Source organism: Vicugna pacos, chromosome 5, assembly GCF_048564905.1.
Source record: "Vicugna pacos chromosome 5, VicPac4, whole genome shotgun sequence".
NCBI classification, from domain to species: domain Eukaryota; kingdom Metazoa; phylum Chordata; class Mammalia; order Artiodactyla; family Camelidae; genus Vicugna; species Vicugna pacos.
This window is the reverse complement of record NC_132991.1, coordinates 3,674,813-3,699,591: the sequence shown is the minus strand read 5'-3', so window position 1 is coordinate 3,699,591 and position 24,779 is coordinate 3,674,813. Positions and strand designations below refer to the sequence as shown.

General features: G+C 40.8%; 1 protein-coding gene across 1 annotated transcript; it reads right to left on the bottom strand.

Annotated features, from left to right (window-relative positions):
- Positions 1-11,437: 11,437 nt before the first annotated feature.
- Positions 11,438-24,738, bottom strand: POLR2D (RNA polymerase II subunit D). The gene is made up of 4 exons (XM_006196071.4): positions 24,620-24,738; positions 22,665-22,845; positions 17,752-17,847; positions 11,438-16,772 (listed from the first exon to the last, which is right to left on the bottom strand). Exons 1-4 carry the CDS (start codon positions 24,690-24,692, stop codon positions 16,694-16,696), a joined length of 429 nt encoding a protein of 142 aa, XP_006196133.1. The 5' UTR covers positions 24,693-24,738; the 3' UTR covers positions 11,438-16,693.
- Between the last annotated feature and the right edge of the window lie 41 nt (positions 24,739-24,779).

The window sequence follows — 24,779 nt, the reverse complement described above, 5'->3', positions numbered from 1 at the left end:
ACATTAAACAGCTATCACCTTACGTTTTTCTTGCTGACAAACTCTGTAACAGAGATAACATGAACTTACATGACTTTTGGCAAACCTAGATAGACTAAAAGTATTCTAATTAATGCTGATAACTCTAAGGACATGTCTGCTTTAATTAAACCAACAAATTTAAATTAGCTTTTATTTACTAAAGATTTACCCTAAGTGAAATAAAATTTATATTTTACCACAAGAAAAATTTAAACATAAAACTTGTTTTACCCTTTGACCTCCTCTCTCTCCTCACTGTGCCTTGCGTACCTGCGTTATGCACCAACCAAATCTCCCCCATCAGCAGAAATACCTGCTCAACCATAAAGAGCAACATTTTCCTATCACCAGCAAGGCATCTTAAAACGTAACATTTCTTCTTGATCTTGTAAGGGGCCGCGATGATGCTTAGGTCTGCACTGTGTGAACTGTCAGTAATACATCATTTCATGTATTGGCACTCTGGTCTCAAAAAACTTATCTAATCATGCTTTGACTTCTAATGGGCTTTCTGAGATGCTCTTCCCGGGGTATAATCCTCAATTTGGCTGGAATACAATTTTCCATTTCTTTCTTAGATGGACTAATTTTTCATCAACATATACTTGGTGTAGCTGGCAGGATGTCAGAGACACTCACCAGAGGGCACCTGGGGTCTCCCAGGAACAAGCGCTCAGTACCAGCGTGGGCCTGTTGAACCCCACTGACTTCTTGGTTCTCCTCAGGTATTCTGGTGAGTTCTCCTGATATTTAGATCTCGTTGTTCGGGTGATGATCCTGAACATTTTATTCGAGCTGCTTCACTTAAGACTTGGAGTCTTAAGGGGCACCGATGCATTTCCTAGGGAGGACCTAGCTAGGTTTGGCAAGAGGCCCAGGGAAGTATAGGTGGCTGGGTTTTTGTTAAATTTGGCTTCAACGGAAAAGAAGATGAGTTGATGTATGGTCTGAACAAGTCCTTTGCTAGTGAAATGAGACCTGTGGCCGTAGGTGATCCTCTTCAGATCAAAGACCAAACTGCGGGCCATAGTTAATTCTTAAATCCAGGGAAGATCCTCAAAAGTGTTTGTAAGTGGATTACCAAAATGAGAGGCCTGACTAAACTGATCATAGCTGATATGCAGAGCCTGATAGGAATTTTAGGGGGGACCCTCTCCCCTTAGCTAAATGAAGGAAAGTAAAACATTCCAACATGGGTGAAGGGGTGTGTCTGTCCTTTGGTGTCACTGAGGTGGACACTCAATTCTTTGAGGAGTTAAAAACAACTGTCCTTGTCTTATAAATCTAGTCTTTACAGGATGAGAGGTGTGGCTCCAGACTTAATCTAAAACTCACCAATCCTTGTATTTCTCCCAAACCTCCCCTATTTGTCTTAAGAGGCTTGTAAGTATCAAGAAAAAATATTTTTTTCTGGCCTTAAGGGAACAAAGGTATCCTAGGAGGAACTTGCCTTAGAGATGCAAATGCTTTATCTGGTCTCCTGGAAACTTTTATCACTGCCATATTTCTACAATGCAAATTTTAGGGAAGAGGGTAGGTAATTTGGAACTTGACTTGTCAAGGACAAGTAGAAATCTTAAGTGTCTTCTCCATAAATATTAGTAAAAAGGGTTTAGCCATCTAGATGGGTGACTTTGATTTGTTCTATTGGCCAGAAACCCAATTTGAATCCAATCTCTTTTGTAACCGATGGATTTTATATTATTGTACCTGATTTGTGGCTGAAATTTTGGAACGGGAACTATGTGGTCTCTGTGTTTATGTGTTTGTGTGACTCTATATATGTCTGTTCTAGATGTGTGGTATTGCCAAAATGAATTTGTAAAAGACTTCTATTTAATTGGCTTATAGGAAATTAAGTGCTTAACTAAATACTCAGAAATATAAAAGAAATTGCCCATGATGAACTTCGGGTTTACATGACTGGGAAGTTCAGTATTGAATTAATATCGGATATTAAAGTTAGCTTAAGCTTGCTGGTTTAATTAATACAGATATGGTTTTAGAGTCATCAATATTAAGTATAATACTTTTAATGTCCCTGTCACCAGATAGGGAGGGGGGGGGTCTCTGGAGAAAGAGAACCAGGTTCTTAACGTAAGAGAAACTATTTTTGGCCTAAGCCATTTTGTGATCTAAGCCTGGTCACAATGTTTGCCTTTGAACAGGGCTCTTATCAGGCAGAAGAGGTAACAATAGCAAAGGTAATAATATCAGTAGTAAAGACTCCCAGTTCTTTCAGTGGTGACGATCAGCCCAAAGCCTCAACCACCAGATCAACTGGAACCTTTTCTGACGCTCATGACTTCAACGAACTGAAGCCTGGACTCTGACCACCCAAGCCCCTTCATGAACATGCATGTACCCTTAGCTTAAAACGTCCCCAAGTTTGCTTCAGGGAAACACCACTTTGGGAAAGATGTTCTCCTTACTTGCTGCAAGTAATAAATCTTCCTTCTCCCCATCTTTGGCTTGGTTGTGTCTGTTGGCTCAACACCCACCAAGAGGCAAACCCGGTTTTCAAGTGACATACCCAGGTTTATTAGAAATCAAGTAAGATTTTATTATTCCTGTTACAAAGTTTGTCAGCAAAAAAAATAACTTGATACAATGAAACTTTTAAGTAAATAAAATAGAGGTAAATGAGGTAAGAGCTTTTAGGTAAACTCCTTAGGAATAACTGTGTTTTGGAAATGTCTGCCTTAAGGATAGCATCTCCAGATTTCGGTAACTTAAAACTAAGTTAAATTGCAAGAATTCATTGACTATGTTGGTCATTTCAAATAGGATAAAATACTGGAACATTAAGTGCTGGGTGGCTCTAAGTTTACCTACCTTTGCCTTTTTAGGAGCAGAAGACTAAAGTCTAAGTTTTCCAATCAGGAATTGCTGGTATGGCAAAAAGTTCACAATCACTTCCTTCCTGGTTTTTGCTATTTTTGCTAGAGATTGAGGTCTTAAGGCTAAGAATTATATGTGTAACTAAAGCTACTAAAATAATAAGGGAAGCATTCCCATATGCAGGGAAAATGGGAGGCACATTTTCAGTGGAAGAGAGTATAAGGAATAGAAATGCATTTTGTTAAAGGGGGAAAAAGGTTTTATCCTAACCTGGTTGTTTCTGAATGGAAAAGAAAGTGAAGGACAGGTTAATATGGGATACAGAAAGTTGTGGGAGGTTTGTGGAGGAGGAACACAGAGTTTTGTGAATGGTCAGGATTGACTAAGATAAAATTGAATTTAATTAAGAAAATAAATTTTAAAGGTAAAGTGAGACAAAACCTGACTTTGGTTTTCTAAGAGGACAAAATTTTCTAAAAATATTAAACCATTTTTGGTAATAGGCTGTGTGAGTTTATTACAACCTTTGAGATCTTTTATTGTCACTTAGGTTAAATGAATATTGTTTCATGGTGACCTATGATCCTATTTGACCAGGTATTTTAAAACTTTTTGATATTTCTGACAAACTTTCGTAACACCAAATTCTAAATGAAGTTTGTTTGATCTCTAGCTAACTCTGAGGTTTTGCAAAGGGTTCCTGGAACACCTCAAAATATTTGTTTTCTCTCCATTTCAGAGGGCAAAACATTAAACTAATAAGGCTTATTTGGTATATTACATTACATGAGAAGCATTGTCAAGTGAGTGGTGATAAACATTCTTAGATTGTATCATATGGGTAAATGTTATTAATATAAATGTTATTAATCCCAGAAATTATATGGAACTCCTAAAATTCTGGTATGTTCTGGTAAATGATATCAATCATAATTTTAGTAATTATGTTAAATTATTATATGTCACAGCAGTAGCCAAGTTTCTTTGCCATTTGCATTGTAATCAGATCTTTAACCTTGCACTTTTAAGTCCTCTGTCATTTATAGCAAGTTACTGCTGTACTGTGCTGTTTTGCAAAAAATGCTTCAAGTAGATTCACAGAAAGGACTTTTTAGACAAGTACAGGTTTCTGATAACTTCCAGGTCTTACTACTGAACTGGATAATAAACTACAGAATTCTAATGGAAAACCTGATTGTAACCGAGAAGGACTCTATGAGGTCTCCTTAGAACAGACCTCCACCATGTCCTCTCCCTGCCTCTTATCGGTAGAAAAACTTCACAAAAGAATGAATTTAACCAAAGAAGTGAGAAAATTAAGAAACAAAGAAAAATAGTCAAGCAAGGCAAAATAATAATAATAATAGTTTAGCCATTAAATGAAGTCAAAGATCTTTAGTTTCTCCTTGAGGGCTATAGCCTTTATGCTGTTTTGTAGACAATGAAACCCCCACCAGGTGGAAAAAGTTAACTACATGATGACCAGACTATAGCCATGACATAAGCAGCTCCACTTTACACAATTACAAAAACCGGCCTCAACGAAATGGGAACCAACCAACCCTGGAACTGAAGATTCACTGTACTTCAAACAATCAAAATGATGCTGATCAGACCCCAGTATGATCAATTTCAAGACGACTGTCAGTGCTGACTGTGCTGTTCTGCACACAGCCCCCTCCCTCTGCCTATACGCTCCTGCAACTCCCCTTTAAAACCTCTTGCACAGTAATGTGCAATTGGGAGTTGGTTCTTTGGGACATGAGTCCATCTTCTCCCCAGGTATCTGGCCTCCTAAATAAAGCAAACTTTCCTTTCCTACCAACACTGTCTCTTGAATATTGACTTTCAAGTAGTGAGCCTGAGTTTGGTAACATGATGGCTTCACAACACTGTTAACAGAAGATTAAGATCAAGGATTAGTCATATAGGACTGAGCAAACTGATGAGTATGGTTATAATTTTTGGTTTTTGTTTGAAATATTACTATTTTTTAAACTGTGTTTTCCAGATACAAGGAAATCTTTGAATTAAACCTTTGTAAGTAGAATTAAATCATTTATCTCTTCCTCCACCTGATCCCTCTAGAATTCGTTAATGCTTAGGTTCTCAGCAGATTTCTCAGGTAGATAAGGCAGGCTACCTCTAACAGGTGCAGGATTCTCAAGGTATTTGGGGGGCCTTGAGAAGAGGGGAATTTGCCAAAATCAGAGATATCACAGGTGGAATCTGTGACACACCCTTGGTGTGGCTTTCCTGGTCTTGAGGTTTTTTAAAGTTCAGTCTGAGATTCCTTATAAAAAGTTTCAGCACAGCCAATTTAAAAGAGCCTTTGTGATCAATTAACTAGACTTATTTTGCAAACAGATTAGTCTTAATTCAGCTATATTTGGTAGAAATGAGGGTAATTTTAGAAAGAATTTAGGGAGAAGTTGGGAGTTTAGGATTAGTGGATACAAACTACTATATATAAAATAGATAAACAACAATGTCCTACTGTAAGGCACAAGGAACTATATTCAATAGCTTGTAATAACCTATAATTAAAAAGAATATGAAAAATATATATGTATAACTGAATCACTTTGCTGTACACCAGAAACTAACACAATCTTTGTAAATCAACTATTCTTCAAATAAAAAAAAAAAAGCACACTAAATTCATTAACTTCAGATGTCTAGTTTTCTTTAATTAACGGTAATCTTTTGATGTTCTGACAATCTGGTTTTTGTTGCAAAACCCCCTACATATCCTGGCTTCTTCCTTACCTCTTGGGAGCAGCTCCTTAGAGTTATCCAAGAAGCTGTCTTCTGGGCTTAAGTCCTCAGTTTTGTCCACCAAATAAAACATAATTCTCAACTTTTAGGTTGTGCTTTTTTTTTTTTTTTTTCAGTTGAGAGCACAAAATTCAAGTTACAAAAGGGAAAACAATGAAAAAATACTTGCTCTCTTGCCTGGTCACCTCTCTGGAGGCAGCCACTCCTACCAGCTTCTTGTGTGTCCTTCCCAAGACACATACATGAAAATATTATATAAATGTACCTTTTTCCCCTCCACAAACTTTCCTTATCTTGCTTCTCTTGTGGCAATGTCTTGGCACTTTTCCCTCTCAGTTCACATTTAGACACATCCTTCGTCTTTTTAACAGCTTCTGTTTTCTGCCATATGGTTGAACAATCACTTATTTTACGAGTCTTCCACTGATGACACTTAGGTTACTTTTAATCTTTTGCTAAGACAACTGATGCGGTGATCGTTCCAATCTAGACACTGTGCCAGCAGTCTAGTTGAGAACAGTCTTACAATTTTAAGGGATTAAAAAGAAAAAGACTAAGAACCTGTGACAGAGAGCACATGTAACCCATAAAGCCTGAAACAGTCCCTGCCCATTTAAAGCAAGCGTGCTGACTTCTGCTTTAGTCCCAGCCACATTGGCCTCAACTACTGCCGCCTCCTCCTAACTGCTCTCCCTGCTTCCCTTTTCCATCTCAGTTTCCACTCCTGCCCAACTCCAGTCCACTGTCTACACTGCAGCCAGAATGCCCTGTTCCAAACAAAACGAGATCTTATTTCTTCCTTACTTGAAACCTTCAAATGGCTTCCTAACGTGCAGAATATAAAATTCAAACGCCTCACTCCAGCATCCAGGTCTGCTTACGTCTGCAACCTCGGCTCCTGCTAGATCCCCTCTGATGGCTGAAGCTCCAGCTCGTTTTCTCTGCACCCAGAGCCCTACCCACGCCAAGCCCTTGCACTTGGCATCCTCTCTCTTGACCTGGAACTCCTTATTCCCCTAGATCTCCACATCTTTGGCGGCTCAAATAGCATCTCCTCTAAGAGGCCGTCCCCAAGTGCCGTATCTAAACCAGCACATGTTCCCAGGCTAATCTGCTCAGTTGCGTTTTCTTGTCTGTCTCTCCCTACCAGAATGTCAGCTCCAGGGGACCTGGAACCTTCTCATCTGGTTCCCCTTTTTGAATCCCAATCTATTTGGTGGGTGCGCAATAAAATGTGTTGAATGGATGAATTACCAGATATTGAGAGGGTTCTAAGAGCATCAGAGAGCATAAGGGCCTATCCTGGAGTTCTTTTAAAAAATCCCCCAAGGGTTGTGGTGAAGTTTCAATAAGCTACATCAAACACTGGCCACAAACACCTGGGCTCAATGGCAGTCTGCCCTTGCGCCTTCTCTATTTCGAATGCAAATAAACCTGGGAGTTACAAGACCTCTGTGGTCTGTGTGTGTGAGAGAGAGAGGAGAGATTCAGCCAGGACTACCCCAGGGGCATATCAGTTAGTAAAATATTGAAATATCTCCATAAGGAACCTGTGACCAATGCCATCTCCCCAGGACCTCACCACCATCTGGCAATAAGCCAATGGTCTCTAGCTTCTTAACTATTTTGAAGACCATCCCTGCTTATTGAAAATTAGAAACTGGCAGAAACAAGTTACTGAGAAGATGAGCTCTGACTAGACCCTGAAAAGAATAAGTTTTGCCAAGAGCTGCCTCTGTGCAGTCTTGCATGGGGAGACAAAAATTTATTATTATTTAAATCAGCCCATTTTTATCCACCAAGGTCAGGACACACTGATATGGTTTTTCTACTTCTCAGAAGCATATACAACTGCCAGCCTCTTCAACGGATACTGAAATGCAAATAGAGATGTTGAAAGCTCTGAGGTTGCAAATGAAGCGCCGTGGTTTCCCCAGCTGTGAGTTTGCTGTAAAAGGGAAGTGGGCGACTTGGAGGGACGCCAGCAGGCTGGCCCCAGAAAGGGGTGGCACTGAACCCAGGTTGCAGCTGTCTCTGGAGCCCTGGCTGTCCCTGTTCAACTAGGGGTGAACGGCGTGCAGCCGGCCTGAGCATCCAAATGCGCATGTCCACCTGGGGAAGAAGTGGGGGGCACTGGGCACTTCCCTGTCCACACAGAAGTACGCTGACTTGGGCGAGAAAGCAAGTTCCTTTCTCAAGTGTTCCTTAAGGAAATACAAATGCTTATCTCTTTTGTGTCCATTGACTCAAGTATCTTTTACTTTAAAGTCAAATCAAAAAAAAATTTTAAGTCTGATGTATTTCTCCAGTTTTATGGAGATACAAATGACACAAAACATTGTATTAGTTTACAGTGTACAACACAATGATTTGATACTTACTGCAAAATGATCACCAAAATAAGTTTAGGTAACATCCATCACCTCAGTTTTTTTCCTGTTGGTGAAAACTTGTTTTGTTTTGAGGGACGTAATTAGATTTATTTATTTTTTGATGGAGGCACTGGGGATTGAACCCAGGACCTTGTTCATGCTAAGCACATGCTCCACCACTGAGCTATACCCTCGCCCACCAAAATGCTTTCATTATAAATCATTTAGCTCCTGAAAAAAAGCTCACCTGTTTAATACGTGAGTTAATATTCCACGAACAAGTCACCACAATGTGGTATGACATTTCCCTATTGGAAAAAGAGTGAGTATCAGCTCTTGCTGTAGAACTGTTTCTGTACTCAAGATATTTGATATAAAAGACAATTTTCAGAAATGGTATCACTAGGTTAGAGTGTGAACATTTCTGGAACTTGATCCATTTGAGGGGACGTTTTTGTTCCTGTAACTGGCCAGGAATGTCTTCCCTCCTCTGCGACCACCACTTCCACCTGCTCTGTCCCTGCAACCATGCGGTTCCTTGGGGAGCTACATTTGTACAGATGCCAATGACACGACCACGCCCAGGGGTGGGTACCAGAAACAAACCAGCTGAGTCAAAATCCTTCTCGGGGACCTCTGAATCTGAGTCCAAAGACAGCCTGAACCCACCACCTTTCAGGTGGCAAAAGGTCAAGAGAATGAAAGCCAGGAGCAGTTAGAAGCCTGTTCTCTGCGATATGGGAGCAGGTAGGCAGGAGGGAGCAAAGTTGATGCACAGAAGCAGAGACCAGGAGACACAGGGTACCAGGGCGCCTGGCTCCCATTGTTCCTGCTTCCCTGCTCTTCTTGAAGTTTGGAAGTTCAATTTTCTTTCAATGAAGACATTACCCTTTTAAGAAGTCCCCTTTTTGTACTTTTGTTGGGTTTCTAGTACTTCTAATAGATTCCCAGGGACAGCCTCAGGGCTTCCCAGACAATCTGACCACGTTCATTTCCCCTGATCCTTCAACCTCCACCTCCCACTGTCCACTATTTCATACCTTTCCCTCTCTCCAGCCTCCCTCATCAGTCATGACTTATTGCAACTGCATGCTCAAGGTTATGAAGCGTTCCACACAAAGTTCGGAGACACGGGTACTTCATAAAATGAACACACATTCTGGATAAAGCATAGTGAGGCCCGCTAGACACAAAGGCTATCTGCATTTAAGGGACACTTGTTTTTGCAGGATTAAACCTATGCACCTACTTGCCCGCCCCGTGTGCCCGTGTGCTCTTGCCTTCTTATCAAGACAGATGACCCGTCTCTGCTCCTTCCCTCCCTCTCCGCTTAGCCGCCAGGCCCCACTTCTGCTCTCCTCACTGTGGGCTGTGCTCCTGCACCTGTCCACCCCCAAGAGCCAATCTCAGCCCCAGGGTCATTGCCATCAACAAACATGCACAAGCATCTTCTGTTCCAGGAGGAGCCTCTCTTGACCCCCCTGTCCCCTGCCAGCTCCTGCTCCAGAGTTGTTCCCTTCACCCAGACTCCCATAACCTTGCCCTACACTTACACACGGCCCCCAGGCCCACGCCCTTTCCCGTTCCTTCCAAGCTCATCCCCACCTTAGGGCCATTCCACTTTGTATTCCCTCCACCCTGCAGGTTCCACCCCGACTTCACAGGGCTGTGTCTCACTCATCTTTTGGGCCTCCTCAGAGAAGCCTCTGACCAAGCAACTTAAATGAGTCCTCTCAGCCCCTCGGTTGTTATCCGTTTTCTTTTCTCACATTCATCACAACCGGAAATGGTCCTCTTTCCCCTTACTGGATGTACGCTTCCTGAATGGACTTCGTTGGACTTGCTCATCCCTGTGTCCTTCGAGCCTGGAACCCTGTCAGAGGGCCGACAGGCGTTCAGTGTGCATTTATCCAACTCACGAAGGCCGTGCGGAACACAACTGAGATGCGAACGGAAAGCATTAGCAGCTGAATCTGCAGGGAGCTCAAGGAGCTCAGGTAGAGCAGAGGAAGGCTAAGCAGAGCCTTGAAGGACTAGAAACCATCTGCTGAGTGGACAAGAAGGCAAGGACGTTCTAAACAGGGGGAGCAGCACGCTCTGCTCAAGACAGGCAGCGCTGGCTGGTTTCTGGAACCTTGAGATCACTGTGGCTGAGCTGTGGAAGGACGATGGGTGGGATGTTAAATTATCTCATGTATGTGTTTACATGCCTGGCACCACCCACCACCACAACCAAAAATTAAAAAATAAAAGTAAGAGAGCTATTGTACAACTGAGCATCCAGGAAAGCAAGGAAATCTCCAGCGGCAAGAAGCATATTGGGAACTAAAAGCCAGAATGGCAAAGTTCCAAGCGATGCTACAGCAACCCTGGTGGGAGTCAGCGAGGTGGTATCAGGTCTGACTGGCCTGAGGCTCAGTTTATCCCCCGAGGTGGGCTCTCGGGACAGGGCTCGCAGGAAATTCGCACTGAGCCCCTGCGGAAAGCCAGGAAATTGAAGGGCTGTCCCCTCAGTGAAAGGTGGGCTCTGCCAAGGCCCAGGAAGACAAGGATGCTTGTCAGTATTCAAGGTTTCAGGTTAAAAAAAGGCTCTTCTGAGAAGCCAAAACCTGAAACTTGTGCCACATGTGGGTTTGAATTCAAACCTGAGAAATCATTGGAAGAAATATTTCTGGGCCACTGATACTACAGGCCTGGGAGAAGGGCAGACCCCACTGTAGAAACACTCCTACAAACGTAGGCACATTTCCACAGTAAAACTAATCCCCAGGAAAGATCAAAATGCTTATAAAATATATGGAGAACAAGATCAGCCTGAAAGAGAATATGAAACAAATGTTTTAAACTATAAAAGACGTAATAGAAGATATGATGAAAAAATAACAGGCTGACCTGGAAAATATTAAGTTGAAAATAATGAAATAGAAAACTACAGTTATTGAAATAAGGAAAACATACAGATGCCCAAAAATTACATGAAAAGATGCTCAATTTTGCTAATTATAAGAGAAATGCAAACCGAAACTGCAATGAGGTATCACCTCACACGAGTCAGAATGGCCATTATTAAAAAGTCTACAAATAATAAAAGATGGAGAGGCTGAGAGAAAAAGGAACCCTCCTAACACTGTTGGTGGGAATGTAAATTTACGCAGCCACTATGGAGAGCAGAAAGGAGGTTCCTTAAAAAACAAGTAGAGTTACCATATGACCCAGCAGCCCCATTCCTGGGCATATATCCAGAGTAAACGCTAACTTGAAAAGATACATGCACCCCAATGTTCATAGCAGCATTATTTACAATAGCTAAGACATCGAAGCAACCTAAATGTCCATCGAAAGATGACTGGATAAAGCTGTAGTATATTTATATACTGGAATACTCCTCAGCCATAAAAAAGAATAAAATGCCAATCGCAGCAACATAGATGTTAAGAGATTATTATATTAAGTAAAGTCAAACAAATATCTTCTGATATCACTTATACGTGGAAAAGTGAAAAAAAAAGGACACAAATGAACATCTACAAACTGGAAATAGACTTTCAGACATAGCAAATGAACTATGGTTATCAAAGGGGAAAGGGGCGGGGGGAGGGATAAATTAGGAGTTTGGGATTAATATACACACACTACTATATATAAAACAGTGAACAACAAGGTCCTACAGTATAGCACAGGGAACTACATTCAGTATCTTGTAATAACCTGTAATGGAAAAGAATCTGAAAAATACACATATATGTATAACTGAATCACTTTGCTGTACACCTGAAACTAACACCACACTCTAAAGCCTTTATGAAGACAATTATGAGTGTTAACATTCTAAGGGTAACCACTGAAAATATAAGGAAGGTGTAACTCCCAATATGTACAAGGAAGGTGAGGCACTGACACTCACTCCACTGGAAGACTGGAAATAGAAAACAGCTCAGATGGAAGAGCATGGTGAACAGGAAGTATGTTTTCTCTTTCTGTATACCACTGAGGCTCTGTGAGTCATCCTGCCTTGTTTCTGTATCGTGTGTGCAGAGTAGCACTGGACACAATTAAGTTGCTCCCTGTATGCCAATACATTCTTCTTCTGTAAATTTTTTCTAATGCACCACCTCATTTTAAATACCTCTGAAAACTAATTAGGTTGAACATTTCCCCATTTATTTGTTACTTGGGTGTAACTTATGTTGATATCCTTTGCCCTTTTTGAAATTGGGGTCTTAATATTTTAAAATTTATTTTTTAAAACTTTTATAAAATAAACATCTTTACCCTTTGCCCATCTTCTCTGCTACAAATTTTGGGTGGGGGAGAGTTAGCTTTATTTATTTTTAGAGGAGGTACCTGGAATTGAACCCAGGACCTTGTGCATGCTAAGCATGCGATCTACCACTCGAGCTATACCCTCCCCTCTTCTCTGCTATAAATTTTACCAGTCTGTCAATTGCCTTTCCAAGTTAGTGATTTTACATAATTTAAAATTTTTTGTAATGTCTTTCATATTTAAATTTCTTCTATCACTAAGTTGAGAAAGTACTGCTTTTCAAATATCTCCTAAAGTAAATCATCTTTGAATATGAACTGGTAAGTTCTCTATTAAAGAGGAGAATGTATTTAGGACGTGTGCGGCCACAGGCTGGTGCTGATATGGCTCTGGAGATAAAGGCTGGTCTGAATTTAGGGCATCAGTCCATGAATCTGGCAGTATACTGTGCCTGGACCACATTTATTAGCAGAATTATAAAATACAAGTATTGCTAGCCTTAAAAGATAATAAATCTTGGCGTTTCTTTTTATAATTCAATATACAAGTTACCAGCCTACTGAAAAGGCAAACTTAATTAGGAAAGAGGTTCTCACCAAAAGATGAGGTATTAATCTTTTCACTATTTCTAAATATTTCCTTAAAACAGCCTCCATAGAGGGTAGAGTATAACTCAGTGGTAGAGTGCATGCTTAGTGTGCATGAGGTCCTGGGTTCAATCCCCAGTACCTCCAATTAGAAATAAATAGATAAATAAGCCGAATTACTCCCCTTGCCCAAACAAAACAAAAACAGCGTCCAAAATTTTGTCTACAAGCATTAGTAGCAGCAAGGCAGGTATTTAAAACCAGAATTTGTGTTATACATAAAAATTGGACTCAATGATGTACAGAAAGTGATATACATATTTAGACCTTAACGCTGGGGACCGAATTTTGATTAATGGTTCCCCACTGTTACTGCTGGTCTCGTAAGCATTGTCAGTCTTGCTGAAGTGCTCTCTGATGTCCACAGCTTGCAGGACATTTGTACTAGGACCTAAGAACTGTGCTGTCCAATATAGCAGCCACTAGTACATGTGACAATTTCAAATTTTAAATTTAAAAATTAAACAAAATTTAAAGTTCGGATCCTCAAGTGACAAGTGCTCAAAGGCCACCTGTGACTAGCAGCCGTCACACCGGACAGTGCAGAGACGGTATTTCTATCTTGCAGAAAATTCTATCGGACAGCTTTGCCTTTATTATCTCCCAACATTCCCAGCTGTCTTCTGGGCACCTCTACTCTGTCTCAAGAAGCCCTCTCCTCCAGTTTTATTATTTCAGGGACATTCTTGATCCCCTGCACTCTGTGCCGACCTTCTGAAAATGGGGCAGTGTATTTACTCGTCACTGACTACTAAGCATCTCCTGTGTGCTCAGCAGAGGGAAGCCAGGCACACGCAACTCCAGGTTGATGGCGTCTAGACAGACCTGCCTGCACTCTGCTGTCACCACTCACCCGTTCTGTTTAGTCCCACCTGCCCTCCTGCTGCTGAAGGAACAGATGGAGAGCCACATGCAGACACGTTACTGCTCACTGTTTTGGACCTGCACCCCACGACATTTTCCACCTAAGGGTTGCAAACATTATTTTCATCCAGTCAGAGCTCCTCACAGCAACTTGCAGGCAGTAACCACATGTATTTCTTCAACATTTTTCACAAGTGTCAGTTTAGATCCTTAATGGTCATCGCTCATATATACTAAATTATACCAACACTGGGACTGAACTTTGGCCCAGAACTCTCCCTAGGAGAAATCAGAATCTGAATATTAATTATCAGGAAATTCTTATCCATGTTCCTCCTAAGAGCAAGAGTCATACTTACAGAGGAAAGTGTATCTTAAAATGTATGCTTAAGTTTTCAGTGAAGTGTCATGCTATCTGCTTTCAAATGCTTCCTAGAAAAATATGATAAAGCAAATGTGACAAACAGCTGTTAAATGTATGTCACATTTAAGATCTACTCACCAGCTGGTGGGCATTTGGATTGTTCCCAGTTTCTGGCTATCATGAATAATGCTGCAAGGATTATTCACACACAAGTCTTTGCGTAGGCTTTGATGGTTTTAGAAGGAAGCTTAAAAAAGTCATTTCTAGTAAGAATGGCTTGTGTTCAGGCCCCATTCAGTAATGCTACTTTTCAAGTTTTCAAGACTCAAGTTTAATAAATTTTTATAAAACTGAAATGACTAGAATGTTCAGAAAATGTTGTCTGGTTAGCTTTCTGGTGAAGTGAGGTTTTGACATAAGGTTTTGTTTTCTTTTAATGTTTCCAAATTCTCTTCTGCCAACAGTACAGTGAGTCTAACGATGTTTCACAGATGATGAAAGATCGTTCAGGGCCTCAGGGTCTCCTGTGGGCTGACAGGGAGCTGCTCCAGAGAGCGATGTTCAGCAGGTGTAGATGAGGTAATGCAGCATGAGGTTCCTTTTACAACTAATTCCCTAGAATAAGTTGTTAGGTTTTGGGGGGGGGGGTTGGGGGGAGTGGGTAATTAGGTTTATTTATTTATTTTTAAAGGAGGTACTGGGGATTGAACCCAGGACCTCATGCATGCTAAGCATGCATGCGCTCTACCACTTGAGCTACACCCTTCCCACCAGTTGTTTTTTTAATTTGTTTCTAGTCACCTTACTACCTACCACTTATCAGTGCCTAACTATATGCCAGGTACCTACCATGGTCTAACACTCTTAGGGAGCACACAGCCTCCTGGCTCACAGAGGACACACCAACGAAGATGTGACACTGCACTGCACTCACCATACGGCACACACACCTGGATCAGGACTCAGGTCTGCCATCTGGGTCTGTTTGTGTCCCAGTGCTTGGTGCCAACCATGTAACTGCCTCTCTCATAACATTTTAATACTGCAGACTTCAAGGAGTAAGCGGTCTGGCTCGTTTTCACAGTTTGGTATGCTATCACATCCTTGCATGAATTTCTCTGCAGTAAGCTGACCGATTACCGACGTATACCACTGACTACAATACTAACGACAGCTGATGCTTATCGGGGTACAGAATGTCAGCCCCCACTAGGCTCTTTTTAATAATTGTCTCATTCAATCTTCAACACACCTATGGAATAGATACCACTATTATGCACATTTTACACTAAAGGGAACAATGAGTCTAAAAGAAGTGAAGTTGCCCAAGGATGAAAAGATTATTTCTTCAAATATTTAGCTAAGTTATAATCGACATTTCCTTCAAATATTGATCAAGAATACTGGTGACTAAGAAACCATGTCATTTCAGATATCAAAAGAATTTATAAAAATAAGAAAATGTTATTATTGCCTTAGCCACAGCTGACATAAAACTACCAGGACTTTTGAAGCCAATTTTGTTCTTTCCCCAACCTTTTCCTTGGATCACGAATTCAGTTGGAGCCAACAAGTATCTCAAGGAAAAGTCTCCAAATTGTGAAGAAAACAGGCGCATTTTCCTTTAGAAAATTCAGAACCACAGTGTTGACCTATTAACGTGTCTCCCCTCCGACCAGCCTCAGGGCAAGTGACTTCCCCACAGGGGTTCAGGAAGGGGCAGGCGCCCTGCTTCCAAAATAGCCCATCACACAGCATCTGCTTGCTAAGCAGCAGGCCAAAGGTTTGGACCATATGCCCCAAAAGGGGGCACTACAATGTGCTCATACCTTCACCACACTGGCCTAGGAAGGAAAAAATCTGAATTTGAGAGTGACAAAAATAAGTGCTTTAAGACCACTTACTCCAAATCTATGTTCTGCAACAACTGGAGAAAAAACAAGGAACAGTACTTGTCCACCTCACGGCTACGTGCCCCTCAGCGCTCAGCAGTTATCCTCAGATGTACCTGCTTTCCTTGGTGCGCCTCTTCCCTGTCTCTTGGGTTAAACACAGTGATGCCAAAGGCTCTATTATTTTTTCTTTAAGAATTTCAAACAATGACATGGGTCTGGTTTAATCCCTTCTTTTGCATTTAGGTAAGACTGTTTCCCATGCCAGTTTTATATGTTCCAGTATAGTTTCAAAACTACAAACACACTGAAATTAAAACATGAAATATTAGGCATCAAAAATAACATCAGGGCCAAGACCCACATGAGGCAGTCCACAGCGTAGCTTACACGCACATCACCCCACCTCACCGTTCATAAAGGCAAGCTCAGGCAGCCACTGCAAGGCCTAAGGCCACACTGGTCATCGCGGTCCGGCAGTCAAGTACGGACATAGCAACCCACATGGAGACTGAGCGCTGGGTTCTTCTACCCAAAGGAAGCCCAAGTGTCTTGTGCCACAGACTTGCAAGTCTGCCCCAGACGCTGGGACAGTGGTGTTGTGCTGGGATGTGACATGGCTCCCTTGGCAGCAGGCTGGTATCTCTAGATTAATACTGGAAGCTGCGCTTGGTCTGGATATCATCAAGGATCTGCTGCAGCTCCTCGTCTTCAAACCGTCCCTCCAGGCTGCAAGAAGAGAGCCAAGTGTGTGAGTGTCCTGGCGATGGGTGATGGCCCCCACACTTCTCCTTCCTGTGTGCTGACCTTCGAGCACCACTTGCCCAACTGTCCGCTTATCCCCCAACATCAACACCTGTAGGTTTCAACTCTATTTCTTTCTTGCCTTTCCTTTTAAAAACATTATGAAATATTTCAAACATGTGAAAGGTACAGAACGTAAGCAAATTTTAAGTTGTCCCTACCTGATTCTTTAATAAACAGAACAAATTGATGGTTCTGTGTGTGCCCTGCCCCGTCCCAGTACCTTCTCCTCCTGCCCCAGGAGAAACCACTCTCCTAAATCTGGCATTCATCATCCCTATCCACATCTTTATTCTTACTACGGCATACAGAAACATGTCTATAATATGCGGCACTGCTTTCAAACCATAAGAAATGGCCTCGTACTACTGTGTACCCTTCTGCAATTTTTTCATTCAAAATTCATTTTGACATCTGTTGACGTTATATATACCACACTGTTCTAACTCACTCATTTTCCCACTGTTATATAATACACACTGTATGATCACACAATGATTCACTTATCCATTCTCTTGTTGACTGCAGGTTGTTGTCAAGTTTCTCCCACCACTGACACTGGAATAAACGCTGGAATCCATGTCTCCTTTCTAAGCTACGTATGAACTGCTTTGAGGGCATGTACCCAGGAATGGATCTTTGGGTCTTGGCATCTATTTTTTAACTTCACTCGATGTAGCCAAATTGCTCTCCAAAGCCACTGCCCTAATTTGCACTCTAGTCCTCTGTACCAGAGCTGCCGCTGCCCCACGTTTCTGCTAACCGCTGGCGTGCTGTGAGACCCTCAATCTCATTACAAAGGCATTCATCCAATGCTGGTGGTATCTACCCATCTTTTAGACACAGCCATTCTACTTGCAAGAACTGACCTAATCGCAGGGGGCTTATCACAACCAGTACTAACCTCGGGATCAGAGCCTTGGACTCCTCAGCAGTCTCCGGGCAAAGGTTGGCCAAACAGGCCAGCTCAAACTTGTGAAGCTTCTTCTGGAGCAACAAGCTGATCACAGGGAAGAAAACCAAACAAACAAAATCAAGGAATGCTGAAGAGGCAGAGGGATCGAATGCAGCTGGCAGGGAAGAGAAACAGGAAAGCACTGGCAGTCTTTCCATTACGGTTCAGCCGGCTGCGAAGCCCCTTTCACATCACTTCAAGCTCCTGTTCCTGGAGAGCAGGAGGTGACGAGGAGACGAGGCAGGAACAATGAAAGTGGGAGAGTACCCCAAGCCAGAGAACCTTGTGACTGTAACTTTTGAAAAGCTGCTCCATAACTCTAGGACTACACAGCCTTCCCCACCAACAGTTTATTTTGTTACTCTCTGCTCTTCCCACCACTGTTCTTTGCTTCCCTGGTTATTAATTTTACATCAAACACACGATGTTAGATGTCCCCAATCTATTAGGCATTTTGACTTGGAGGAAATTCTCCTTTCAATGTATCTAAAAAATAAATAAATATGGGCATATCTTACTTTGCACAAATCTATGTATAAACTGCATCTTATTCTAAATGTACTTCTGGTTTAAACTGTAAGGAAAAAACCCCACTGTTAATACAAATCACCTTGGATTCTCACACATCAACCTCTTACAGTGGAGGTTGTCCGTGGTAAACCTGGTTTCAGAGAGGACCTTACTTATCTGTTTAGAAACAAACAGTTACTGTCCTTCTCACTCGATCACAAGTACATTAGTTACTGTACAAAATTAAGAAAATACAGAAAGACAGAAAAATTAGTGTTACCTGTATCACTACCTAAACAAAATCAATATTATCATCTTAGTATACCATTCCAAACATTTTTCTGTTTTAGAATATGAACTCCCTCATTCTTTTTTAAAATTTTACTTATTTCATTGAGGGAACAATATCACTTTTTTGTTTGTATTTTTATTTTTTAATTGAAACAGAGTTGATTTACAATGTTGTTAGCTTCTGGTGTACAGCACAGTGATTCAGTCATACACACATATATTCCTTTTCCTATTCTTTTTCATTACAGGCCATTACAAGATATCGAGTATAGTTCCCTATGCTGTACAGTAGGACCTTGTTGTTTATCTATTTTATATATAGTAGTTAGTGTCTACAAATCCTAAACTCCCAATTTATCCCTCCTCTCTTCCTTCTTTGGTAACTACAGTTTGTTTTCTGTCTATGAGACTATTTCTGGTCTGTAAATAAGTTCATTTGTATCTTTTTTTTTTTTGATTCCACATATAAGTGATATCATACGGTATTTTTCTCTCTTTCTAGCTTACTTCATTTAGTATGACAATCTCTAGGTCTATCCATGTTGCTGCTAATGGCATTATTTCATTCTTTTTTATGTCTGAATAGTATTCCATTATATATACACACACACCACAACTTCTTTATCCAATCATCTGTTGATGGACATTTAGGTTGTTTCCATGTCTTAGCTATTGTAAGTAGTGCCACTATGAATACTGGGGTGCACGTATCTTTTCGAAAGAAGAGTTTTCTCTAGATACATGCCCAGGAATGGGATTCCTGGGTAATATGGCAAGTCTATTTTTAGCTCTTAAAGGAATCTCCATACTGTTTTCCATAATGGCTGCACCAAACTACATTCCTATCAACAGTGTAGGAGGGTTCCTTTTTCTCCGCATTCTCTCCAGCATTTATTGTTCGTGGACATTTAATGATGGCCATTCTGACCAGTGTGAAGCGATACCACACTGCAAACTCAATCATTTTGTTTTGTAACTCTTTGTCATCTAATAAAGCTATTTTCATTTTTTAAAGAAAATATCACAAACAGTTACATAAACATTATGAATCTCTGCTCATGTATGTATATGGAGAGATTTGTTGTAAAATGAACACATGCTCATTTATAAATACAACCCCCCCCAAAACAACACACAACCCAAAATGTGAAAATAATCTGAAATTCTACCCAGAAATCACAAGTGTTAACATTTTCATGGAGAGCCCTTTCCCTTCCTTTTTGTTTTTTAAAACACAAAAGGAATCATAAATGTTATCCTGTAACTGGTCTTCCTGTTACTCAACAATTCAGCTGCTGTTTTCCATGTTAGTACACACATAACTCTACCTTGAACATGTTGTTCAACTGAAAGGATGCGCCATAATTTATAAATCAAATCAAATCTCCTGCTATTGAACATTTCAGTTGTTTCCAGTTATTCACCATTTTAAACAATGCATTTTGAGCATCACTGTAAATGCATACTGCTTTGTGAATTTGACTGCTGTGTGTAAACTCCTGGAAGTAGAATTATTTAGTCAAAAGATTTGAGTGTCTGGAAGGCTTGTGAGAGACAGTGCCCTAAACGGGCCTTACCGGTATACACTTCCGCCAGCAATAAGACAGTGCCTCCTTCCCACTTCTTACACTAGGTTTCCCATTCTTTTCAATCTTTTAAAGTCTAATTATAGTTACTTTAGCATTTCTTTGATTTCCTTGCAGATGAACATTATTTCACATGAATTAGACAGTCTTCTGAAGTTCTGATATAAATCGAGTCATTAGAGACTAAGTCTATTTCTATAAATTGGGTGTCATCTCTTTCTTATTTGCTAGAGCTCTTAACATTAAAGCTATCAATCTTTTCCCAGTTTATTCAGACTTACATTTTACCTATGGCATTTTATTTGATATAGAGAATTTTAAAGATGTTTATGGACATTGGTTTACTTATTCAACTAAAATTTACTTAGTGCCTACAATGAAACTGGCACAGTGATCAATATGACCAAGTCGTTGCCCTCCCAAAGCCTGCAGCCAACTGAAGTTCATCAAGTTTCCCCACATGCGAAGTCACAGTCAAAATTATATATATATTCACTCTTGTTATTACACAGCAATTTTATACATCATAGTTTACATTTAAATCCTAATTCCTTCAGAAATTATTTTCGTATAGGGTATATAGAGCCCAAACTTCGTTTTAAAATATGTTCTAACTTACAGTGCCATCTCAGCCATATACTGGATTCATCTGAAATATAACAGATTTGGACTTGAATTTGTTCCCGAATTTTCTATTCTGTTCCAATAATTTACCTAGTCTAACGCCAAAGTGTCACCATTTTAATTACTGTCACTTTTTAACGTGTAGGGCAAATTCCCCTTCATTTTTCTTAAATTTTTTTTTTCTGACAATTCTTACAAAGTCAAGATTATTTGAGGGGGTAGTCACTTATTTATTATTTATTTTTCACAGCTGAGGATGTATTTTCCTTGGCATCATTTAGGTAGACTGTACTATTTACAGGCAGGATTCAGGTGATCAGTGTCTTGCCCCAGCCACAATGTTTGTTTACAATGACCTATTACCACCTCATCTTAACTGAATTATATGGGAAATTATGCTTTATCAGCAGAGTAACAGTAACAGCCACAAAACAAATTACAAATGTTCAAGGTGGTGTAACAATGAATGCACTGTCATGCAAAATCCTACTTACAAAGTTTTGAGCATATTTGAATATGTGTAATTCCCTTGGGGATTTAGAATGACACTACATGTATACATTGACTTGAGGAGAAATGACATCTTTGCAGTATTAAGACCTTTTATTCATGAATGTGTGTAAGTCTACCTTCATGCATTCAAGTCATCCTTTTGGTCCAACAGTTTGTAGCCTTGTATGGAAGCTCTGCACAGTTCCTTCTGATCTGTTCTTCACACAAAATCCACACTTTTCTGAACAGGTTCTATTTCACATACAGTAATCACTTCATTTGCTGCCCATCTACTTAGGTGAACATCTTTCAATTTCATTTTCTACCACAATTTTAAATGACAATATAGTAGTCCATCACATGGATTTACCACATTTATTACTGTTGAGTAGTTAGGTTGTTTTTTTTCACCCCTGACCATTATAAATAGCTCTCTGAAGAATATCTTTATATATACATCTTTTTGTACATCCGCTTTTCCTTAGGACAGTACTTCTCAAACTTTTTCACCAGAGTAGAGCAAACCAGTACCTCTAAGTGACCTGGGATTAATAGGTGGAAATGATTTTCTGCAACTGCTAGGTTTTAAGCCTCATGATCTTATTCAAGAAATCATACACATTTTTTCTTTTACTCCACAATATACTGGTATCTGTGTGCTTTAATGCAGGAATGTTTTAAATCATCTACCGTCAAGTAAAGCTGATACTTTAGCAGAGATGACACTTAGTTTATAAAATGGACTTACCTAATGGGTCAATTTATATCACAGAACTTCAGATGTCTATGTAATTCATATGAAATAATATTCACCTTCAAGGAAATCAAAGAAATCTTTTTCCCAGGGGCCTCCTATATGCCCCCGCACCAGATGCATCCAACCCAGTCTGAGAGGCAATGCATCAGGAAAAAATGCTAAAAGCTGGTCATCTTTCGAAAGGTAAAGCCAAGACCTAGAAAATGCTTCTGATTTATATTTCTTAACCTATAAAGATCTCTAGGACATACCAGGTAAATAGTAAATATATACGCCCATTTTATTAAAACAAACAAACAAAAACAATGCTGTGTGTTTCTGCTGCACGTGTATGTATGAGAATGCATGGAAAAAGCTTTGGAGGCCTAAGAACAAACTGCTGACAGCAGTCACTCTGCAGGGAGGTAACTGGGATCTGGATACAGGCAAAAGGCGGCCAAGGAGGATTTCAGTCTTATAAGCTATTTTTAAATTTTTGACAAAGGCATTATTTTACTCACATTAATCGTACAGGGGATGGCCATGGGGGTGGTGGGAGGACATCATTCTACATGCAGGTATCTAACAGTTTGGATTAATAAAAACTTCCCTCCAGCACTCACCTGCGGACACTGGCAATGGTCTCTCTGTTTTTGAAACGACTGAAGCGAGCTGTGTAGTTTAAAGTTTTCATGAAGACTTCAGAAAGCTCCTGTTCATCCTCTGCACTCTCATTCTGTTGCTTTCGATGCTCCAGCAGCATGTGAACCTCTGAATTTAGAAGTGTCTCAGCTGTTTCAAACTCTGTTGTGAGAAGCACAAATGTCAGCTGAAACTATTCCTGCAGAAGTCATTCTAAATTTTATCTTTGAGACGATTGGCAAGTCTCTGCCCCTGCAGAAATCTGGAGGCTTCAAATTCCACAACTGTACAGTGTTTAAAAACAAACAAGCAAGCAAACAAAACCAAAAAAACCCCCCAAACCAAAAAACTAAATAAAAAGCACCTAGACAAAACCCAAGTATCACAAACTGGCTTAATTCATCAATGAAATTAAGAAAACCATCTCCCTCTTAGTAATTACACCTTAAAAAAAAGAAAACAAACATATTTCCATTATGCCCAAAACTTCCATGAAGCCATCCTATGAAAATGTTTGACCTTGAGTCTGAAATAAACTACTGGAAGCAACCATGTATCTATCAATACATTATAGGACAACCATTAAGTACTATCTAGCCCTTTAAAAGAAACAGAACAGTTCTATACAACATGTCAAAATTTTTAAAAAGCTGTATGATTTCTATAGCATAATCCTGTTTTTGCAAAGAAAAAAGTGTATGCACATATTTATAAGTGAGCATAAAATTAATTTCAAGAATAAGCACTTAAGTGTTTAGTTTCCTTTAAGTGAAAGGGTGTGGAATTTCCGTTTTACCGTGGATATAGCAATCTTTTAAAAAGGAGTAAAAGGTACTGTTACGTTTTCCCTCACTTACTTTGCGTTTTTCAGTACCTGTAAGATACTGAACTAAAATCATTTTGCTTGTTTTTTTCCGTGGGAGGTAATCTGGTTTGTTTATTTATTTATTTGAACCCAGGACCTCCTGCATGCTAAGCATGCGCTCTACCATTGAGCATTCCCTCGGTATTCTAAAATCTTAAGCTTTCTACTTATTTTGCGTTTCTAAATTACAAATTAGTACATCACGCTGCACAGAGGGAGTTCCATGATATAGCAGGCTCCTCTGAGCAATTATGGCCCATAAAGACGTGAACAAAACATTAACATGATTTCTAACAGCTCAAGGCTGCATTCCTGGGACGATTCTAGCTCCGTTAAGGTGGCTTTCTAAGAAAACTGAAGGCTGCCGGAATCATTTACTCGTTTGTTCCAGCCAATACCTGAAGAAAGGGCCCCTTTCTCCCAGTCTGGACCGGAGTGGGGAGGAGGGAGGAAGAGGGTAGGAGCCTAATTCCCAAAAGCGGCTGTTAACAAATCCAGATGGGTTTCAATAGACCAATCCCCCCATCCCCTTCCTGCTTTTCGTACTCACATCCCTGATCCTACTGAGCACCTGCTCACTCACCCCCTATTCCTTCATTCTCCTATTATTTTTTTAAAAAAGATTTTTTGAGAGGAAGAGGTAATTAGGTTTATTTGTTTGGTAGGGATTGAACCCAGGACCTCGTGCATGCTAAGCACGCGCTCTACCACTGCGCCATACCCTCACCCCTTCATTCTCCCTTTAAAACGCCCAGTCACCCCTGGACTCTTTCCTCCATGGCAACAGTATACTACTGATTAAATCTGTCCTTACCATTTCAGTACCCCCTTTATCTCTGACACATCCCTTCAACACTTTCCAGTTTATCAGATAAAACAAACTACTTAAACAGGAGCAAGGGGCCGGTGAGGGGTCGGCGGCCGGGGGCCCCGGAGCCGCAGGTGTGGACTCAGGCCCCTCCCCGGCCCGCAGCCCCCTCCTCCCTGCCCTTCTCCGCGCCGGCCCGCCGCAGCAAGGTCTGCGGCGACCACATGGGACAACGGGGACAGTCAGGGAGCCCCAGGCCGCACCTTTGGGAAAGATGAGCTGTGAGGCGTCCTCCTCTACATCGCCAGCCCGCGGGTCACTGCCACCCGCCGCCATCACCTTCCCGCGCACAGCAGCGGACACCGCCGGAAGCGGAAGCGTTGTGGCCACGGAAAGGGCGTGGCCTTGGAATCAGGGGCGTGG

Coding starts and splice junctions, on each gene's coding strand:
- POLR2D (XM_006196071.4), bottom strand. CDS start 24,692: ATGGCGGCGGGTGGCAGTGACCCGCGGGCTGGCGATGTAGAGGAGGAC. Junction 17,848..22,664: donor ACCATTGCCAGTGTCCGCAG/GTGAGTGCTGGA, acceptor CCCTGTGATCAG/CTTGTTGCTCCAGAAGAAGC. Junction 16,773..17,751: donor TCCAAGGCTCTGATCCCGAG/GTTAGTACTGGT, acceptor CTCTTCTTGCAG/CCTGGAGGGACGGTTTGAAG.